General features: G+C 37.8%; 2 protein-coding genes across 4 annotated transcripts in view; one reads left to right on the top strand and one right to left on the bottom strand.

Moving 5' to 3' along the window:
* LOC126356229 (uroporphyrinogen-III synthase-like) overlaps window positions 1-7,601 on the bottom strand; it is a 33,712-nt gene extending 26,111 nt beyond the window's left edge. Inside the window, exons 1-3 of the mRNA XM_050007048.1 lie at window positions 6,835-7,601; window positions 4,745-4,942; window positions 4,300-4,583 (exon numbers count right to left, since the gene is read on the bottom strand). Coding sequence (XP_049863005.1) covers window positions 4,300-4,583; window positions 4,745-4,942; window positions 6,835-7,027 — 675 coding nt within the window. The 5' untranslated portion in view covers window positions 7,028-7,601. The remainder of the gene's footprint in view (window positions 1-4,299; window positions 4,584-4,744; window positions 4,943-6,834) is intronic.
* Window positions 7,174-20,780, top strand: part of LOC126356227 (bridging integrator 3-like) — a 61,586-nt gene continuing 47,979 nt past the window's right edge. The window contains exons 1-2 of one of the 3 annotated variants that reach the window (XM_050007045.1): window positions 8,432-8,573; window positions 8,688-8,795. In XM_050007045.1, coding sequence (XP_049863002.1) covers window positions 8,566-8,573; window positions 8,688-8,795 — 116 coding nt within the window. In that variant the 5' untranslated portion in view covers window positions 8,432-8,565. Of the gene's footprint in view, window positions 7,259-8,431; window positions 8,574-8,687; window positions 8,796-8,984; window positions 9,155-20,780 lie in introns of those variants that run through there. The other 2 variants (XM_050007047.1, XM_050007046.1) reach the window with 2 other exon arrangements.

A 20,780-nucleotide genomic window follows, 5' to 3' on the forward strand; every position in this document is an offset into this window, starting at 1 on the left:
TTTTAATACCTACTCCTAATTTTTCTTTTGTTTCCTTTACTGCTTGCTCAATATACATATTGAATAACATCGAGGAGAGGCTACAACCCTGTCTCACTCCCTTCCCAACCACTGCTTCCCTTTTATGCCCCTCGACTCTTTATAACTGCCATCTGGTTTCTGTACAAATTGTAAATCGCCTTTCGCTCCCTGTATTTTACCCCTGCCACCTTCAGAATTTGAAAGAGAGTATTCCAGTCAACATGGTCAAAAGCTTTCTCTAAGTCTACAAATGCTAGAAACATAGGTTTGCCTTTCCTTAATCTTTCTTCTAAGCAAAGTCGTAAGGTCAGTATTGCCTCACGTGTTCCAGTATTTCTACGGAATCCAAACTGATCTTCCCGAGGTCGGCTTCTACTAGTTTTTCCATTCGTCTGTAAAGAATTCGTTTTGCAGCTGTGGCTTATTAAACTATGTCTGAATCAAAATGTCAAAATGCTCAGTGGTATGGGAATGCAAGAAAATATACAGCTGGATAAAAAGTGATCCTCAAGATAAATTCACTGTGGTGCACAGTAACTAAAAGGATGATCAATATTATGAAACTATATAAATTAAAGAAAATTAACAAATGGTGACAAATACTTCACATGAAATACTAATAATAATAACTGTTCCAACAAATGACAGGATTTACTCAAAAAGCAAGTGATTAAGTCACCAATCAATTTTAAAAACTGTATATTACACCCTATGTGTCACATCACCTCAGCATTTATTAAAGAGAATTATCAGTGAGAGATGCAAGCCAGCAGGAAGATAGAGACAGAGGGTCAATAAATTTTAATAAAAAAGTAATTTGTTCTTTATTTAAACACAAGTTTATAATGTAGTGCTGGGCGTTGCCCTTTTGACATCAACCAAAAACCTATATTTAATTCCAGAAGAATGAAAAATCTCTGTCCAGGTAAATAAATTCACAAATTTGGGAAATATTTCATCTTTGGAAATATACTTTTTATTCAGCTCTCCTTGAACTAAGATGTGTCATTGGTTTCCAGAAAAGTTGGCAACCCTAGTCTTGGTTCATGTATAACTGAAAAACCTGAAATAGTAATTGAAATCAGTTAAAAACTAAGAGTGAGTGAAAAATGATTCACATAGCTGACATGGCTGCAGAGACTAGTTTCATTTGGTCAATCGACTGTTAAAAGCAGTAGGTTGCCCCATCACTACAAAGGGTGTGTTTTTGTTCCAAAACACCCCAGCTACTTCTGCACAGCATCGTCACCCATGCTGCCTCACTTAACTACAAAGTTTTGCCTCACCCTCTGTATTCTCTTAACATCCAGCAACTTCTTCCTCCTTTTTCAGATGGAGAAACTATTGCATGGCTGGATTTTCCAGAGGGATGACAGGGCTATTTTTCAAAGATGGAATGTTTCCTGAACAATCATAATGCTGGTTTTTACAACTGAAATCCAGTTGCAACTCATTTTACCAATTTGCTACAATGCGGTGGCCCCCTGCCAGTATATTAATTTTACATATAACTGAACAGTTTAAACGTATATAAATTTTATGATCAATAGTTTAACACTGCAAGAGGGGGGAGATGATAAACATGGGAATTGAACCCAGGTTCCTGAACTGCCAGTCCATGCATTAAACCACTCGGCCACAGCGTGGTTATGTCTCCTTAAAAGGCCTTCAGACTCTACATGTATACCTTTAGAGAGCATTTTAATTTTTCCTATTGCCCACTCAGGCAAAATATTCTAGGAACTTGAAAGGGATATCAGGCTGCTTTTATCTATATTTTCTTTCAATGGACTCAATGGCCGTTTGGAAATCAATGAACATCATTCAAAGTCTGTGGCAAATGACTGACTTCCAAATTAAATATTTGTTCAGAACATGATCTGCCCTTCCTAAAACCACATTGATATTCACCTAAATTACTCTTCACTGTTGTTCCTACTCTGTTTAGTATAATCTTGGAAAATGTGTTATATGCAAATGGCTGCAAAGAAATACCACTGTAATTGTTAATATCTTATTTATTACATCTCTTATGCAGTGAATGTACCAAGGCCACCTTCTACTCTCTTGGGAATTGCCCTGTCTTCCAAATTTTCCCAAAGATTAATTTTAGTCTATTTTTTAATTCTTGGTAAAGACAACTGCAGAAATTCTGCTGTAATAGAGTGTATTCCACTAGCTTCATCAGATTTTAGTAACTTCTTCAATTTCTTTAATCACTGAGGGTAAATGTTTTTCTAGATTCTCATGAATTTTTGAGTATTCAAACTTAGGGATTGGTTCTCTACAATTAAGAAGCTGATCAAAATATTTTGCAAGTGCTGTGACATTTCCATGATTCGTAAGTCAAATTAGTGAGCTTCATCCCACGCCTCTCTGTTGTTAGATTTACATTCGAAGTAGGCCTCCCTAACTCTTTTAAATTTCACTTTCTGCTACAAGGATCTACTGGAAAAGAGCCTGTTTAGCAGATTGTCTACAGAAAACACTTTCATACTGAATTTCCTCAAATATTCGCTTTTTTTTACCACTGTCTAGCCAGTAGCCTTTTGACCTACAAGGGTAGTAATAATAACTAAATTGCAAACATTAATTTGCCATGCATACATTGAATTGTTCAAATATATTTAAATTCCACAGTAAATAGTTCAACATTAAGAGAGGGGATGTTAGTAATAGCAAGAATCAAACTCAGGTCCACAAATTGCCAATTGGCATGTTGAACTACTTGGCCTCAGTGTGGTTATGACGACAGTTCCTCGAAAATCCCTCATGCTGTACAGTTGAGCAATATTCCAAATGCAGTTTCACAGAAAAATACTGACTTGGTGCTGAGAGTAAAGTAATGCTCACAGTGCCAGAAGGGATGATGCCACATCAGAGCATACACCTGAAATCAGACAGCTGTGTCCCTCGTTTGAGGTGACTGTAGCATGGCTGACCATCATTCAGCAATTGACACTGGATTATAGTTACTGTGAAGAGAGCACTACAAAACACATTTTTGTTCATTTCTGTTGCATACCAGCAAACATCTGAAGATAAATGGTGTAATTTTAGTGCAATTTCTGACTCAAAATCAAAGAGAAATGATATAATTTTAGTGCAATTCATGGCTCGCATTCAAAGAGAAATGGCATAATTTTAGTGCAATTTTAGATTCACATTCAAAGAGAAATGGTATAATTTTAGTGCAATAATCACAGTGTGCTGTAGCACATTGGCACACGACAACCAGCTACCACTGACAAGATCTCTGTCAAGTCATACATTGTTTGGAGAGAAGTAGAGGAGGGAAAAGATACAAGTTGAGCCAGCAGGGGGAACTAGTGAGTCTGTTAGTGGAATAGAAGAGAATGTAGTGCTTGAGTGGGAGCAAGGAAGGAGATAGGCATGTGAAGGAAAGGGACTTGCAAAGGTTGAGGCTGGGGGTATTAGAACATTAGATATATTGCTGGGAGAGTTCCATCCTACGCAGTTTCAGAAAAGCTGGTGATGGAAGAAAGGATCCAGATGGCACAGGCTGTAAAGCATTCACTGAAGTAAAGCACACTGTGTAGGGCTGCGTGTTCAGCAACTGGGTGGCCCAAACACAGCTTGCTTCACTTCAATGACTGCTTCACAGGCTATGCCATCTGGATCCTAACTAACAACATCAGATTTTCTGAATTGCTCAAGTGGGAGCTCTCCAGTAATATATCCTAACATTTCCTTAACCACTCTGGCCTCAATGTTTGCTAAGCCCTACCAGCCCTTCGCCCATCTATCTCCTTCTATTCACCCACTCCAGCACTACACAGCCTTCTATTCCACCAGCTCACCTATTAGTCTCTCTCTCTCTCTCTCTCTCTCTCTCTCTCTCTCTCTCTCTCTCTCTGCCCCCCCCCCCCCCTCCCTCATTCCCCTTCTATTTCTACTTTAGAAGCACTCCATTTGGATGAAAGCTCACATTTTACTGTATTTTTGCAGTGCCTGTAGCCAACACAACATCTCCTCTATAAGGTGACATCCCTTTTATAAGGTGAGTAGCAAGCCACCATTCTCACTGCAGGTGTTACATTATTAATGAAAAAAAAAAAAAAAAAACCAGTATTTTTCTATTAATGGCAAGTGCTTAATTTTTCATGTAATGGCAGAAGAATGCTCCACATTTAATCAATGAGCTGCAAATCACATTTTTCATTTATCAAAGAGAAATAATCACTAGAGACAAACACAACTACTATATAAATTAATAAATAATCACTCAGTTTTTCAAGAAAAATTATGTCAACAAACCTTGAGTGTAGCCAAGTCAATCCCCAGTTTCCGAAACACAGGTACCGCAAAACGAACTCCAGATGGGCTAAAAAAGGCAACAATTTCTGGTAGTCCTTTTTTGGTTATAGCTCTCAAATTTTGTTCAATGTCAGGATGCGGACAAGTGCGATATGATGGCACAGGATCCAAATGGATGCCACCAACTGCTAATGCACCACTTAGGCGATCACCTCCAGGTTCTACTGATAGTGTTCCACAGGGGTAGAGGAGTGGCAGGTGGTTGCCCTCTGTCCCCTGCATTTCTGAGAAACAAGTGGAGAAAAAGTGCTGTCACTGAAATCAAATATTTTCTCTGGTTACATTCTGAAGGAAAAATCAGTAGTGTTTGAACTAATACGTTGCGACTTATCTCATGGGGCAACATATCTATAAAGGCAACTTGCCATACTGTCAACAAACATACCTGAAAGAATAAATTCAGCAAGGGCAACAGCATGTCCAGTGTTGCTTCCCTTGCCTTCCATTATCAGTTCTCTCTGTAGTACATTACGAGTAGTTTCACCTACGACATATGCATTTCTCCATCCAAAATGTGATGGTGTCTTCCCTTCCAGAGAGAGAGCAACTGCTTTAACTGTACGAGGACTTGTAAATATCAACCCTGCAATACATTGCAATTTGCACAATAATTTTTCAAACTTTCACAAATTCCTGAAACGTCTTATAAAACTTATCTGAACATGAAAAATGTTATAACAATATGTTATTATCTGCTGCAATATTTATGTTTTAATACAGTTTGTAACTGATGGTCCAAAAATTATGTGCCTGCATTCTGCATCAAATGGTTGTTGTTGTGATCTTCAATTTGGTTCAACACATCTCTCCACATTAGTCAATCCTCTGCAAGTGTCTTCCTCATTGTCTATTTTAATTCACAGTCCTTTGAGCCTGCTTACTGTAGTCAATCCTTGATCTTCCTTTATTATTCTGCTCACCCCTTTCCACTTTCATAAATTATCAAATCAACTATTCCTTCGCCCCTTCCTTTAGTCAAGTTGTGCCATATACATCATTGTCCCCAATTGATATCAGTAACTCTTCATTTGCGTGTCACAAAGATACTAAAGGAACTGATCTGGAAGAGACTTGAAAATAGATGTAAACTGTCCCAAGTAAGCCTATTAATGAAGTTTCAAGAACTGGCTTTAAATGATTTCTCTAAGAATATACAACAACCCCCTACATATTGGTCACACATGGATCGTGAGGGTCACATTAGAATACTTACTGCACACACACAGGCATTCAAACAATCATTATTCCCATGCACCATGCATGAATGGAACAGGAAGAAACCCCAATAACTGCTACAGGGGGATGTACCATTTGCCATGCAACTCAAGGTGTTTTGCAGGGTATAGATGTAGATGTAGTAATCCGATATAGTCAGCTAATCTTAAACACTCTTCTTTAATACCATATTTCTAAAGCTTCAAGTCTTCTTGACTGTAGTGCATTTCATCCACATTTCATTTCTGGATAGGACTATGCACAAATATTAAAAATGCCTGCATGCATTTCATATTCGCTTCACTTTGCCACTGTCAGATATTTTACACCGTTAAAAGCCACTATCAAAAATGGTTCAAATGGCTCTGAGCACTATGGGACTCAACTGCTGTGGTCATCAGTCCCCTAGAACTTAGAACTACCCAAACCTAACTAACCTAAGGACATCACACACATCCATGCCCGAGGCAGGATTCGAACCTGCGACCGTAGCAGTCGCACGGTTCCGGACTGCGCGCCTAGAACCGCGAGACCACCGCGGCCGGCAAAAGCCACTATCCATTAGTTCCATTGAGTCTATGCTTTCACCCTCCACACTAAACAATTATTTCTTCTGATAATCAATATGTCTTTTTCCTGCTTTGCACATCATTACTCTTTATGCTTTGTGAGTGCTTCTCTAAATATCTGCACTCAAAGTTTACAGCGCGACCTAAATTACATATGGGCTAAAGCTTACAGTGGGGCTTTACACACTACGTTAAAACAAGACTAGCACGTTAAGCAAAAAATGGCTTTAGGAACAAATTATACACCGAAGTGTAAAGGAAAACGCATCCTGTATAAGGATACTGAAATGCCAAAGTCATACCTTTAAAAATGGTTGCAAATCTGCTCTGCACATAAACTGACATTATGTTCCTGCATTTACAGTACACAGAAGGCCTTAAGTAAAATGACTGAACACACAAAGAAAATATCAGATAATTAGAGTTTACAATATTTTACCGACCATGCTCCTACAACAAATGTTAACTGTGCAGACACTTGTGTGTATGTAAATCATCAAAATGTCAAACCAAATAAACAATTACGATATCGAAATGTCAAATAATAATTGATTATGCTGCTTGCCTTAAAACGTGAAAAATTATCAAGTAGGTAATCTAAGCACACATCGGAGGTAACACACAACCAAATAAATTTCCATGTATCAGAAATTTACAGTGACAAGTAACTTTCTTAGTTTACATGGCATACCTGAGTATTCTTCCGGACATTGTAGTTTTGTACGCAATCTATCCAAATCAAAGAACTCAAACGTTAACACTGGAACAATATGTGCTGTGATACCGGCTTCCTCCAAGGTGACCTTGTAAGCATCTTCTCCATTTTTATCCCCGTCTTCTGCGGGGGCTTTGAAAATTATGATTTCTTTCCTAGTCGTTTTCATAACCTAGTGATTAAGCGATAGTCATGTACACACAATAAAGCTAGGCCGACCCTCTCATTCATACAGATCACACTTTGGACATGTATAAACATAGTGACGTAAACATTGATTGTTTTCAAAACACCTATGACGGCGACAATTACGCGTGGAAAAGTTCTAAATCAGAGCCTCTCCCCACCGGCCTGAAATTGTTGTTCTGCGTCTGTGGCCAGAATGTCAGTGTACTGTATGGTATGTTCAGACAGCGTTTACATTCCCCCCCCCCCCATTTTCTGATAATTTACATGCAATATATTTATGCACTACGCACCGAAATAATCGGCAAAGTTTTTCTATAGCGTAAAACAATATTCTCCATTAATGTTGTACTTTTATTGATTTATAACGAAAAGTGTCTTCAGAGAACCACTACGTAGTGTGAGTAAAAAAAAAAAAAGATTTTTTTTATGGAATTTGAATGTTGTTAATACACTCTCCAAAGGATGTTTCTGAGAAGCTGGTTTCAGGACATGTTTTTCGTTTTATTGTGTCAGTTGTCATGTCAGGATCCTGTGACAAAGATTTGACATTTACCTTTCCTTCTCACTACGTTTTCATTTTGTAATATCCATGCCTACGCCATGTCAAAGATCTTTGTCAATAGAGATACGATGAATATTTAGGTTCGTTTCACCAGCTACCATTCGGCATTCTGCTAATTGCATGCTTTATTGCTCATGCGCAGCTACGACGTCGTAGAATTCCGTGTTTGGTCGTTGCATTTTTCCTCCAATTTCTGGATAGATTCCCGAGTATAGTGGTGGATAAGCACCTGACATACTTTCCCTACTATTAACAATGAAATATAAACGTGAAAGAGCTGAAAGCGGGAACTGCAATAGTTCGAAACGATTGAAAAATGCGCCGTAAACTAAACTCACACGTGAAGCGAGGCAGGCGCGAATCTGGCAGTTTGCTCCCACTGATAGTACACCGTACAGCCACATTCCCACTAACTAGAAGCGGGAAGGGACATTGCTTATACGCATTTTCAGCTCAGCGCATGGACGTCAAGCTGTCTGGCAGCTGCTTAAACGAACCTTTTGATCACTTTTTTTTTTTGTCAGAGTTAATTTGACAGTGTAATACCTGCCTAATAAAATATTCATACTAAAGCAGCAATAGAAACATTTACCGCACCCAATACTTCGAATGAACAAAAATAAGGCAGAATACAAGTAACAATGCAAATAAAACGATCCTATACACGCAAGACGTTGTAATCAAGAACACAACGCGCTGAAATCAGTTTGTCGGTGCCGCGAGACGGGAACACACACGGCTAAGTAAAAGGTTGGCTGCACCAAAAAAAACAAATGACTACCTGACGATAGCCCCAGACGCATACTGCTCCGTGACTCGATTGAGTTAACTGGAGTAGTGAAGGGCGCATACATTGCAGTGAGGTGGACATCGAGGGATTGTTGTGTGTCGTAAGCTTTTGACATTGTTGTGAAAATTGCTGCTGTATTAAAAAAGAACAGAGGAGTGATAGGAAAATGACATGGTAAGAATGATGCAGAAACTACTCTTATCAGAACAGCTGATATGCGAATTGTTGGAGTTGATGATTGTTGTGTATATTGTTTGTTGTGAGTATGACGGATACACTGCCTTTCAGGAATCCGTTGAAGAGGAATTACTTGACAACGAAGCCAACATGGGTTCCACAAGTTATAAGTAAAGCTGATGACAAGGAGCTGGATGTCATGTTCCACAGATTGCAGCAGTATGTCCGGCACATTAATTACTTTACGCATTTAACTAATAAAATGGTGTATGGTAGAGTATACAAAAAAACTGCATTGTTGGCTCCTAGTTAATGCAAACTGAGACCTGTTTTCGTGTAACAATATGTGAACGAATTTGACATCTCAATTAGGTAAAACTAGAACGTCATTTATTTGTTCTTTGAGCACTGTGATAATAATGTATGTAGGTGTATGGAATACGTAGCAGACACCAACAGTGATTGCGGTGTAAAAAGTGTGAAAAATGTAAAGAAGAAGAATGTATTGATGTTGAGGAAGTAGACGTGGCTGAGGTGTAAACACAAAGCTGCAGGAAATGTTAATGTCGGTGTACCAGGTCAGTAGAATTTGTAACCCAGTGCAGGGTGAACCAAGTGACAAGAGGAATTATAATGCATTTACATAGGGATTTCACAAGTAAAGAGGTAGTGATAGTGGGTGAGACGGGAAATAGTTTTGATTGGGACTGTGTATATTATTCAAGAGAGCAGCTGCACTTAGTTGAATTGTTATGGTGCCATTATGAACCACGCCTTCAGAGCATCATGAAGTGTATATGTAGGGCAACAAAACACAGATGATATTTAACGATGGCTGATGGCGGGCATGCTGCACTGGAATCATTTGGGACTATCGACAGATGTGGCTTCGTGAGCAAAAGCATTGTGACTTGATCGTGGGGTCATATGATCACATACATGTTGTCATTGGATGGAAGAATAGATCATTTTTTAGAATAAACCTCTACAGCATGTAGCCCCGCTAAACTTATCTAGTCAGCCCATGAATGTTTGATTCAATTATAGCAAAAAGCTTTCTTGTTAGGTACGTTAATCTCAAAGAAACCACGTGGGCAAGTAACACAGGAACTCAAAGAGATCTAACAGCGTTTCATCAAAACAGTTGGCTAAAGTGTCAGTCACAAATAATCATTGTACACCAGTTTGGAGCTGAATTTCCATCTTTAAACTATAGAAATATTAATCACTGAACTCTGGGTTTGAGATCCAGAAACATATAACATTATTCATACATGAGATGGCAAAGAATAATGTCTTCCTTAAAGGGGGAGGATCATGTATGTGTAGGCTCACCATTTTATTCTTCCAATCCAGGACATATTACCATATTTTTTGGGTCCAACCAAGGACATATTTTTGGAATTACTTAAAAGCCCTAAAAGTTTACTGGAACATTTCAACTTTATTTATTGAGTTATATATTTAAACAGGTGCACCTATTTTCAGTAATGATTTGTGTATTATGTAGGCTGAACTACCAATTCCCAAAATATAGGGTGATTATAATTGAAGATAAATTTTCAAACCATGATAGAAATAACACCACTGCTCAGAATGCGATCAAATCGCAGCGGAATATTATTGGAGAAGGGAGCAAACATATGGCAGAAGAAAGATAAATAGTTACAAAAGCTAGCAATAGATGCCACTGTAAGCAACATAATTTAATAGTGGTTGACTACAAATGACAAATGAATCACACAACAATACTGAAGCTGTACGTTGACATTAAACAAATAGTACTGCTCTGTGTGTATGGTGTACAGGTGTGATACTATTAGTTACGTAAACCCATCCACCGTGGCTAGGTCATATCACATCGGATGGGAAAAATCGGTTTTTAATTGTCCCAAGGCTAAAAACCGCACAAAAATCAACAATTGAATCGGATTTTAATTTTCCTGATGCCAAAAATTGCTTAAAAACCATCAATCACATCGGTTTTTAATTGTCCTGAGGCTATAAACTGCATAAAAAGCATCAATCAAAATCAAATTGGATTATTACTTTCCATGTGACTGGCACAAAACATGTTCAATATGCTATTCACCATTTGCTGCAACAAGTTGAAATCGAGAAATAGCTTGTACCACAACTGATAGAAGTGTTTCCGGGGTCATGTTCAGTATATGTTGCACAATGTGTGCCTTCAATGCAGCTAAGTTGACAATTGGAACACTGAACGTATCATCTCTCAGAGAGGTCCACAGCCAGAAGTTAAGATCAGGATGGCCAGGCCATAGGGAAATGATGGCTGATAATTCTAGCATTTCCAAAATGGTGCTTCAGCAGCTGCTTATCTGGATTTGCAATGTGCAGAGGTGCACTATCTTACATAAAAATGATCCCATTCATACATCCACGCTGGTAGAGAGCTGGAATGATGTGGTTGCCCTAAAGACACTCATAGCACTTAACCAGTGATGGTACAGGTAACAGGATGGAAGCACCTGTTGATTTGAAAAAATATGGCCCTATGATGAATCATGCCTTAAACAAGCACCACACAGTGACCTTTTCAGGATGAAGTGGTACTGGTTGATTTGTGTGTGGATTTCCTGTTGCCCATATTCGACAATTATGTGTATTGACATAGCCTGTTAAATGGAGGTGGGCTTCGTCTGTCCACAAAATCTTCCACAGCCAATCATTTCCACTTATATGTGAGCAAGAAATTATAAAGCAAAGGTCTCTCTTGCTGGCAGGGGTCAATCCATTTAAAATCACCCAATATGAATAAAATTTGTTGCTCAACATTTTTTATTTTCTTGATTTTTTTATCATGAGTTCCCTATAGGCAGACATTCACAAAACACTGTTTTAAAATTTTTTATAGGTCATAGTTTTTTTCTGGCAGCAATTTTATGATGGCAGTTGGGGAAATTTTAGTGGGAGTTAGCAAACAAGGGCTTGAAATTATTACAGTTGACATTCGTCAAATGATGTTTAAATCATTACACACAATAAATGGTCAAATATTTATACTTTTAAATACCAATGGGCAGAGATACAATTGGTAAGAGTTCTAATTCTTAAAATTAACGGTACATTTGTTGTACTACACTCGCGTACAGTATACACATAGGCCTAATAATGTTTCTCCATGTATACAGATTTAAAACTTCAGTTGTAACTACTTGCCAGCTGCAATTTTCATTAGGGAGTTAAACAAACATGATATTTCATTGCATAGTTTATCAGTTATGTTGTATGTTCTACCAGACACTGTTGTGAGTTCCAGTGGAGTCAGCTTTCGTACTATTTTATTTGCAGGCACCCAAGCAGTGTCATTTTTGGAAAGTTGAAAGGCAGTTCTTGGACCAGAAGGGTGAAAGAAATGCACTAAAACATCATTGTTATCTTCACTTTTCTCTTCAATTTTTCCAAGCCACCACTTCTCATCATACATACAAACAACAAAATCATTATTTGTAAAAGATGATACATTTGTAAAAAGTATTGAAGTTTGATGGTCATCAAAGTTGGGGTCTTTGGAAGTAACAAAACATCTTATTTGATTGTCACTTATGGGAACATATCTGTGATAGCTTCTTGTTCCTTTCAAAGGTAAACAACAATCAAATCTCTCAGTCAGCTTTGTTTTGATTTGTTCAATTTCAGTTGAACAAACAAATATATATATATAATTCCAGTAATATTCTGTTGACAGTATTTGAACAAATTGTGTGGAGTCAGGATCTGTTCTGTGTAAGGTCTTTGAAGGGAAGCTCGTGTAACTCCTCTTTTTGTTGTTCCGCGTATCCCATCGCAAGAATTCTTTCCGTGTGATGAGGCAGAGAAATTCCACTCTACTGGTAAACCAAAATCAGTTTTGTGTTGGCAGATATTAATGAAGTTTTTCTTGTTTTTGTACTGGCTGCTTGCGTCATCACTAAAGTAGATTATCTTTTCAACATTATGTATGATATTCTTAATTTCTCTAATGAGGTGATGTTGAAATGCATACACAGTTGTGGTATTATGTTCTAGGTGGTCAATAATTACACAAATAGATTTACAACACACGTTGTCTTCTTTTGTAAAGTAGATGACAAACGGATGCAGTGTCGCTTGTGCATTAGTCCAGTGAAAACTTTGAATTTCATTCTGTACTGTAAACATATAGTTTTCTGCAAAATTGCCAATCATTAAACTATGGGTTTCTTTCAGGTTATCTTTTGTTTCCTTAAAATATTGAACTTGAGCTTTTGAGATGAAGTGATGGGATTTTAAAAGCACCAGCTTATCGACAAGAGACTGTAAAAATTCCTCACTGGGCGTTACCTGTGTAATAAGCTCAACTCTATCAGTTTGTATCCATTGTTTGAAAACTACTTCACCAGGCAAGATGTCAAGTTCATTTTTTAAGATATGAAGTAGGGTATCTGGTCCAGGACATCCTGCACATATGTTAAGCATACATTTTTCATTATCAATATCACATACCATGAAAGCTATCAGGGCTTTATAATTTGCATTAAGCTTTGCTCCTTCCATCATAAACTTTGATGATGCTTGCAAACGCATACAGTATGAGTTCCTGATGAACCCGGAAGAACATACCACTTTGGTCGTAGAACACAAAACATAGAGCGGCCAAATTTGTTATCTGGGTATTTTTGTTTATATAGGCTATAGAGTTCATTCAGCGAGAGAAGAATTAACCTTTTCTGCTTCTGCACCTTAACATTGTCAATCACAAGTTGAAACACATTCCTTTCTACCATGACACATGCGAATATTGTCATCATCCTCGTAAAATTCTTTAACACTATTAATAACAACTTCACTTATTTTGTTGGCACCTTGTCTTTTTGAAAGATGTGGTAAGATACCTTGATCCATAACTAGCTGCTTAGTTAACTTCACCATGTATTTAGATGCACCAAACTCCTCGATTATTTTTTTCTTTGACCATGATATTGGCAAGAGGCTAATTATCTTAATTTTGTCATCTTTACTGGAAACTTTGAATTTTTCTTTCATCTTGGTAATAAGTATATCATACTCACTTTGTACATCTTCTGTACTATTTCCATTCTGAGCATTATGGAAAGATTCTTCCAATTTTCGCTTGACAGCACTTGTAATTTTATCAGTTTTTCTTTGTACAGCTGATAGTCACTGGTCTTTGTTGAGCTTTGCTATTTTACGTAAAGGAGATAATTCCAGAGTGTCACAGATTGATTCTACTTGATGCAAAGGATCATCCTCAACCAATTCAAAAGGCCCGGGAAGAAATTCAGGATCATTCTCAACACTAATTGCCACTTTTTCAACTGGTTTATTTACAAATATTCTTGATGCCCAAGTTGGGCATAGAGCTTGTCCAGGAATTAGGTTAACATCCACATTTTTTGTTTGTTTAGGTGTTCAACTAGTATTTTACGCAAACCATTTTTAACTGGCTTTTTGTGAGTACCAAATTGGTCACAACACTTTTTACCAAAAATGTGGTTGTATTTGTCTAAATATTTATCTTTGAGGTAATAACAAATATTAGAAATGTCTTTCGAAATTCTTAATTTTAACAAACATTGTTCTTCAGCTGGCAAGTCACTCACTCTTATTAATTCTTGATGCACTTTCTTCTTGTAGTGTTGTTTATGGCACTGTTCACATATTAGTTCACCCACAAAACAACTCATTTCAATACTTGAAAAATCTACTATTCTTGAAAACAGTTGAAGATGGGAGACTTCAGATCTACACTTACAAAACTCTTATTCACTTGTTTATTGTCTTGGGTCCTGCAAAGAAAGTAATACGAAAAGTAACTCCAATGGAATTCACAAAGTGTCTGGTAGAACACACAACATAACTGATAAACTATGCAATGAAATATCATGTTTGTTTAACTCCCTAATGAAAATTGCAGCTGGCAAGTTTTAAATCTGTATACATGGAGAAACATTATTAGACCTATGTGTATACTGTACGCAAGTGTAGTACAACAAATGTACTGTTAATTTTAAGAATTAGAACTCTTACCAATTGTTATCTCTGCCTATTGTTATTTAAAAGTATAAATATTTGATCATTTATTGTATGTAATGATTTAAACATCATTTGACCAATGTCAACTGTAATAATTTTCAAGCCCTTGTTTGCTAATTTGGCACTGCTCGAGCATGTAGAGGGGTAGCGTTTTTACTGAAATTTGCTGCTCTAATACTCTCAATGTAGTTGAGTCTCAGTCATAATTGTTTTGTGAGATACTGCCATGAGAATAAAGAACATTCTGTAAAATTTTCACTTGTTTTCATTCAGTCCATTTTTAGATATTGACCTGCGAAAATTGATGTTAGAAGGGTTTTGGCCAGTTTTGAAAAGCTCTAGAAAAAACAAGAGTGCATTCTCAGGACTGCAACTTTTACTGCAGGTAGTTATGTAAGTACACAACACAGAGATAACTTATTATTAGTGAGTCTTTCTTCCTTCATGAAAACTGAAGGCCTTAAAAAGTGAAGATTGATAAATTTTTTCAGAGTCTTTACAGAAAGAGCTTGAGTGACACTCTTGCATGATAGAAAATTTTAAAAAAATATGCCTGAAGTTCATTTCATGCTGAGCACACTGGTTTTTGAATTATTCTGATATCTTTTAAAATAACGTGGCAATTAAACTTTTCGCAAACGTCAATTTCCACTAAAATTTGCCCAAACGCCATTGTAAAAACAGCTGCCAGAAAAAAAACTATGACTTATAAAAATTTTTTAAACAGTGTTTTGTGAATGTCTGTCCATAGGGAAGTCATGATAAAAAAAATCAACAAAATCAAAAATGTTGAGCAGCATCGCCTGGGTGATTTGAAATCCGATTGACCCGCAGGTCAACAGGAAGCAACTCATGCACATGGGTAATTTTGAATGGATAGCAAAGAAGGATGTTTCATAGGATTTTACACACCATGCTCACGGGTATGTCCAATGTTGAGGCAATTCTCCACGCATTACATGTTTGCACACCACCACTCGTCTCCTCCTGCATTGTTGTGGTCACTGCCTCTGCTGATGTCGAATCAATTCATTTCTTCCCTCTACCAGGTTGCCCCCCCTCCACCCCCCATGAACCATGGACCTCGTCGGTGGTGGGGAGGCTTGTGTGCCTCAGCGATACAGATGGCCCTACCGTAGGTGCAACCACAATGGAGGGGTATCTGTTGAGAGTCCAGACAAACGTGTGGTTCCTGAAGAGGAGCAGCAGCCTTTTCAGTAGTTGCAGGGGCAACAGTCTGGATGATTGACTGATCTGGCCTTGTAACACTAACCAAAACGGCCTTGCTGTGCTGGTACTGTGAACGGCTGAAAGCAAGGGGAAACTACAGCCGTAATTTTTCCCGAGGGCATACAGCTTTACTGTATGGTTAAATGATGATGGCGTCCTCTTGGGTAAAATATTCCGGAGGTATAATAGTCCCCCATTCGGACCTCCGGGCGGGGACTACTCAGGAGGACATCGTTATCAGGAGAAAGAAAACTGACGTTCTACGGATCGGAGTGTGGAATGTCAGATCCCTTAATCGGCCAGGTATGTCAGATTACTTGAAAAGGGAAATGGATAGGTTAAAGTTAGATATAGTGGGAATTAGTGAAGTTCGGTGGCAGGAGGAACAAGACTTTTGGTCAGGTGAATACAGGGTTATAAATACAAAATCAAATAGGGGTAATGCAAGAGTAGGTTTAATAATGAATAAAAAAAAAAAATAGGAGTGCGGGTAAGCTACTTGCAATAGCATAGTGAACGCATTATTGTGGCAAAGATAGACACGAAGCCCATGCCTACTACAGTAGTACAAGTTTATATGCCAACTAGCTCTGCAGATGATGAAGAAATTGAAGAAATGTATGATGAGATAAAATAAATTATTTAGGTAGTGAAGGGAGACGAAAATTTGATAGTCATGGGTGAATGGAATTCGAGAGTAGGAAAAGGGAGAGAAGGAAACATAGTAGGTGAATATGGATTGGGGGAAAGAAATGAAAGAGGAAGCCGTCTGGTAGAATTTTGCACAGATCCTAACTTAATCATAGCTAACACTTGTTTCAAGAAACATAAAAGAAGGTTGTATACATGGAAGAATTCTGGAGATACTAAAAGGTATCAGATAGATTATATAATGGTAAGACAGAGATTTAGGAATCTGGTTTTAAATTGTAGGACATTTCCAGGGGCAGATGTGGACTGTGACCACAACCTATTGGTTATGAACTGTAGATTAAAACTGAAGAAACTGCAAAAAGGTGGGAATTTAAGGAGATGGGATCTGGACAAACTGATTAAACCAGTGGTTGTACAGAGTTTCAGGAACAGCATAAGGGAACAATTGTCACAAATGGGGCAAAAAAATACAGTAGAAGAAGAATGGGTAGCTCTGAGGGATGATGTAGTGAAGGCAGCAGAGGATCAAGTAGGTAAAAAGATGTGGGCTAGTAGAAATCCTTGGGTAACAGAAGAAATACTGAATTTAATTGATGAAAGGAGAAAATTTAAAAATGCAGTAGATGAAGCAGGCAAAAAGGAGTACAAACGTCTCAAAAATGAGATCGACAGGAAGTGCAAAATGGCTAAGCAGGGATGGCTAGAGGACAAGTGTAAGGATTTAGAGGCTTATCTCACTAGGCGTAAGATAAGTAATGCCTACAGGAAAATTAAAGAGACCTTTGGAGAAAAGAGAACCACTTGTATGAATATCAAGAGCTCAGATGGGAACCCAGCTCTAAGCAAAGAAGGGAAAACAGAAAGGTGGAAGGAGTATATAGAGGGTCTATACAAGGGTGACGTACTTGAGGACAATATTCTGAAAATGGAAGAGAATGTAGATGAAGACGAAATGGGAGATATAATACTGCGTGAAGAGTTTGACAGAGCACTGAAAGACCTGAGTCGAAACAAGGCCCCGGGAGTAGACAACATTTCATTAGAACTACTGATGGCCTTGGGAGAACCAGTAGATACACAAACAAACACAAACATACATACAAAATTCAAGCTTTCGTAACCAACGGTGTTCAGATTTACTCCATTAGGTCAGGAGCAGACAGAAACCCAGTCACAAAGTGTTGACTGGGTATGGAGTTATCAGCCAATATTGTTCTCTGACTTACGAACATTTTCCTGAATGATTATAACAGTATTTTTATCAAATTAAATTAAAACTGAGGAGTAGGTAACATACTCCTTGTCAACATAAACAAAACACAAAAATACGTGGATAGCCCTCGAAGAAATCAATGTAATTTTGAAAATGAATTTAATTTGGTATTAACATTTTTGGAGAGATGGTACTGGTAAAACAGCTAAATCATTTCAACTATACCTTCTTACTGTGCTTGGAGGATTGACTTATTTCAGTTCACAGGTTTGAAGCCCTTAACTTTTTATTTCCTGCATCAAAGTTGCATAGGTGTAGTTGACAAATTTTCCTTTCCCAGAAAGAATTCTGACAATTACAGAGAGTCTTGTTTTAACTGAAGACTGAGTTCGGATAGAATAATCAACATGATCCCAATCATCTGTGTCAAAAACTTCAAGTTCATAATCAAGCATTGGCAACTACTCCTTAACTTCAGTCATCATTCGGTTCTGTTTTTCTCCTCTTATTGGTCTTAACCCTCTTTTTTTCCGTGTTCCTTCCTTTCATCTTCTCCCAGGTGGCATAAAACTTTTGTATTTGTTAACACAATTTCATACAGAAGATGTTGCAAATTAGGATTGACTTTTCTTATGGTGTGAATGGAAGCTGATTTCTTGCCATTTTAGACAGTTTTGCAGAACAAATCTACAAGATTTTTAGAATTGAAAACGGACCTGTCTTTGATAGGTTGAACTATTACATGAGCTAGCCCTACATCATGAATGGGTGAAGGAGGCAGATGGGGTCTGCCCAACAGTGATGTTTCCAGCGGATCGACAAATGAAATGCTGGGAGAGGCAGACTGTGTGCTATGAAGAAAATGTCTGTATTTTTATAAGTCCTTACAGTCAAATAAATCTGGAAAAAAATCCAGCAGTAGGAATCCATGGTTAATGTTTTAAGATGTTGGTGCAGTTGACAAAATTTGACCAAGGATGTTCACCAACTACTACTACTACTACTTCTACTATTATTATTATTATTATTATTATTATTATTATTATTTCTTTCTTATCTCAGACGTTATGTCTGGTCAAAAGTAGAAAGTGACGCGGACCTTGATCAAGCGTGGCTTCCTTTTAACTGTACAGTATATGTTACATTGCATTTAGGAACTTTTGGGTAATTGAACATGTATCAATAATTACAGATTTCTATATCTAAAAACAAAGATGATGTGACTTACCAAACGAAAGCGCTGGCAGGTTGATAGATACACAAACATACACACAAAATTCAAGCTTTCGCAACCAACGGTTGCTTCATCAGGAAAGAGGGAGGGAGAGGGAAAGGCGAAAGGATGTATGTTTGAAGGGAGTGGGTAAGGAGTCATTCCAATCCCGGGAGCGGAAAGACTTACCTTAGGGGGGAAAAAACGACAGGTATACACTCGCGCGCGTGCGCGCGCACACACACACACACACACACACACACACACACACACACACACACACACACACACACACACCAATGTCTGCTTGTGACTGTGTATGTGCGGATGGATATGTGTGTGTGTGTGCATGCGCGCGCGCGACTGTTACATGTCCTTTTTTCCCCCTAAGGTAAGACTTTCCGCTCCCGGGATTGGAATGACTCCTTACCCTCTCTCTTAAAACACACATCCTTTCGTCTTTCCCTCTCCTTCCCTCTTTCCTGATGAAGCAACTGTTGATTGCGAAAGCTTGAATTTTGTGTGTATGTTTGTGTTTGTTTGTGTATCTATCAACCTGCCAGCGCTTTCGTTTGGTAAGTCACATCATCTTTGTTTTTAGATATAGAAATCTGTAATTATTGATACATGTTCAGTTACCCAAAAGTTCCTAAATTATAATAATAGTAGTAGTAGTAGTAGTTGGTGAACATCCTTGGTCAAATTTTGTCAACTGCACCAACATCTTAAAACATTAACCATGGTTCCTACTGCTGGATTTTTTTCCAGATTTATTTGACTGTAAGGACTTATAAAAATACAGACATTTTCTTCATAGCACACAGTTTGCCTCTCCCAGCATTTCATTTGTCGATCCGCTGGAAACATCACTGTTGGGCAGACCCCATCTGCCTCCTTCACCCATTCGTGATGTAGGGCTAGCTCATGTAATAGTTCAACCTATCAAAGACAGGTCCGTTTTCAATTCTAAAACTCTTGTAGATTTGTTCTGCAAAACTGTCTAAAATGGCAAGAAATTAGCTTCCATTCACACCATAAGAAAAGTCAATCCTAATTTGCAACATCTTCTGTATGAAATTGTGTTAACAAATACAAAAGTTTTATGCCACCTGGGAGAAGATGAAAGGAAGGAACACGGAAAAAAGAGGGTTAAGACCAATAAGAGGAGAAAAATAGAACCGAATAATGACTGAAGTGAAGGAGTAGTTGCCAGTGCTTGATATGAACTTGAAGTTTTTGACACAGATGATTGGGATCATGTTGATTATTCTATCCGAACTCAGTCTTCAGTTAAAACAAGACTCTCTGTAATTGTCAGAATTCTTTCTGGGAAAGGAAAATTTGTCAACTACACCTATGCAACTTTGATGCAGGAAATAAAAAGTTAAGGGCTTCAAACCTGTGAACTGAAATAAGTCAATCCTCGAAGCACAGCAAGAAGGTATAGTTGAAATGATTTAGCTGTTTTAGCCAGTACCATCCCTCCAAAAATGTTAATACCAAATTAAATTCATTTTCTAAATTACATTGATTTCTTCGAGGGCTATCCACGTATTTTTGTGTTTTGTTTATGTATGTTGACAAGGAGTATGTTACCTACTCCTCAGTTTTAATTTAATTTGATAAAAATACTGTTATAATCATTCAGGAAAATGTTCATAAGTCAGAGAACAATATTGGTTTACAGTTACCCATGCTGATAACTCCATACCCAGTCGACACTTTGTGGCTGGGTTTCTGTCTGCTCCTGACCTAATGGAGTAAATCTGAACACATGAGATAAATGTAAACTTATTATTGTATCATTTATAATCAACTGATTAATAAATTCAAGAGCAGATTTTGTGTTTCAGAC

Source organism: Schistocerca gregaria, chromosome 3 (genome assembly GCF_023897955.1).
Source record: "Schistocerca gregaria isolate iqSchGreg1 chromosome 3, iqSchGreg1.2, whole genome shotgun sequence".
Taxonomy (NCBI): Eukaryota; Metazoa; Arthropoda; class Insecta; order Orthoptera; family Acrididae; genus Schistocerca; species Schistocerca gregaria.